The 472-nt window shown below is 62.1% G+C and overlaps 1 protein-coding gene across 1 annotated transcript in view; it reads right to left on the bottom strand.

The window, feature by feature from the left end:
- The window catches only part of LOC104495923 (acetyl-CoA carboxylase 2-like), an 18,540-nt gene that overhangs the window by 6,485 nt on the left and 11,583 nt on the right, over positions 1–472 (bottom strand). Inside the window, exons 25-26 of the mRNA XM_010138972.1 lie at positions 250–372; positions 17–42 (exon numbers count right to left, since the gene is read on the bottom strand). Coding sequence (XP_010137274.1) covers positions 17–42; positions 250–372 — 149 coding nt within the window. The remainder of the gene's footprint in view (positions 1–16; positions 43–249; positions 373–472) is intronic.

Below are 472 nucleotides of genomic sequence, written 5' to 3'. Positions count from 1 at the left end.
CTCGGGGGTCTTCAGCTTCATTTTGAAAGCAACCATCCCCACCTGCCCCAAAACAGCACAAGGTCACAGGATGGGCTCCTCTGGAGAAACGGGGCCAGAGCTGGAGATGGCATTATCCGACAGACAAAGCGCTTCCTTGAGGAGCATCTCCCAGGCTTTGAACGCGGCCAGACCAAGGACACCACCAGCCGTTCCCACCTGCTGCAGCACAGCTTCTCCCCGCCCCATACCCAAATCATCCCCCGCTACCTCATTCCCTCCAGGGACCCTGTTCATCTGCACCAGCTGCCCCTGTGAGTCCAGCACCAGCTCGGTCCACGTCAGGATGTCCTTGGGGTACAGCTCCGAGGAGCCCCATAGCTTGAAGAGAGCCTGCAGAGACACCGCGCACAGGGTGAGCTGGCAGCGGGGGCTGCGGCAGCTCCGGGGCTATCGCCCAGCACAGACACACGCTCCTGCAGCAAGGCGGGGC

Source organism: Buceros rhinoceros, unplaced genomic scaffold (genome assembly GCF_000710305.1).
Source record: "Buceros rhinoceros silvestris isolate BGI_N320 unplaced genomic scaffold, ASM71030v1 scaffold18346, whole genome shotgun sequence".
In the NCBI taxonomy this organism is placed as follows: Eukaryota; Metazoa; Chordata; class Aves; order Bucerotiformes; family Bucerotidae; genus Buceros; species Buceros rhinoceros.
The sequence above is the reverse complement of the archived record's forward strand: the minus strand, read 5'-3'. Positions and strand labels throughout refer to the sequence as shown.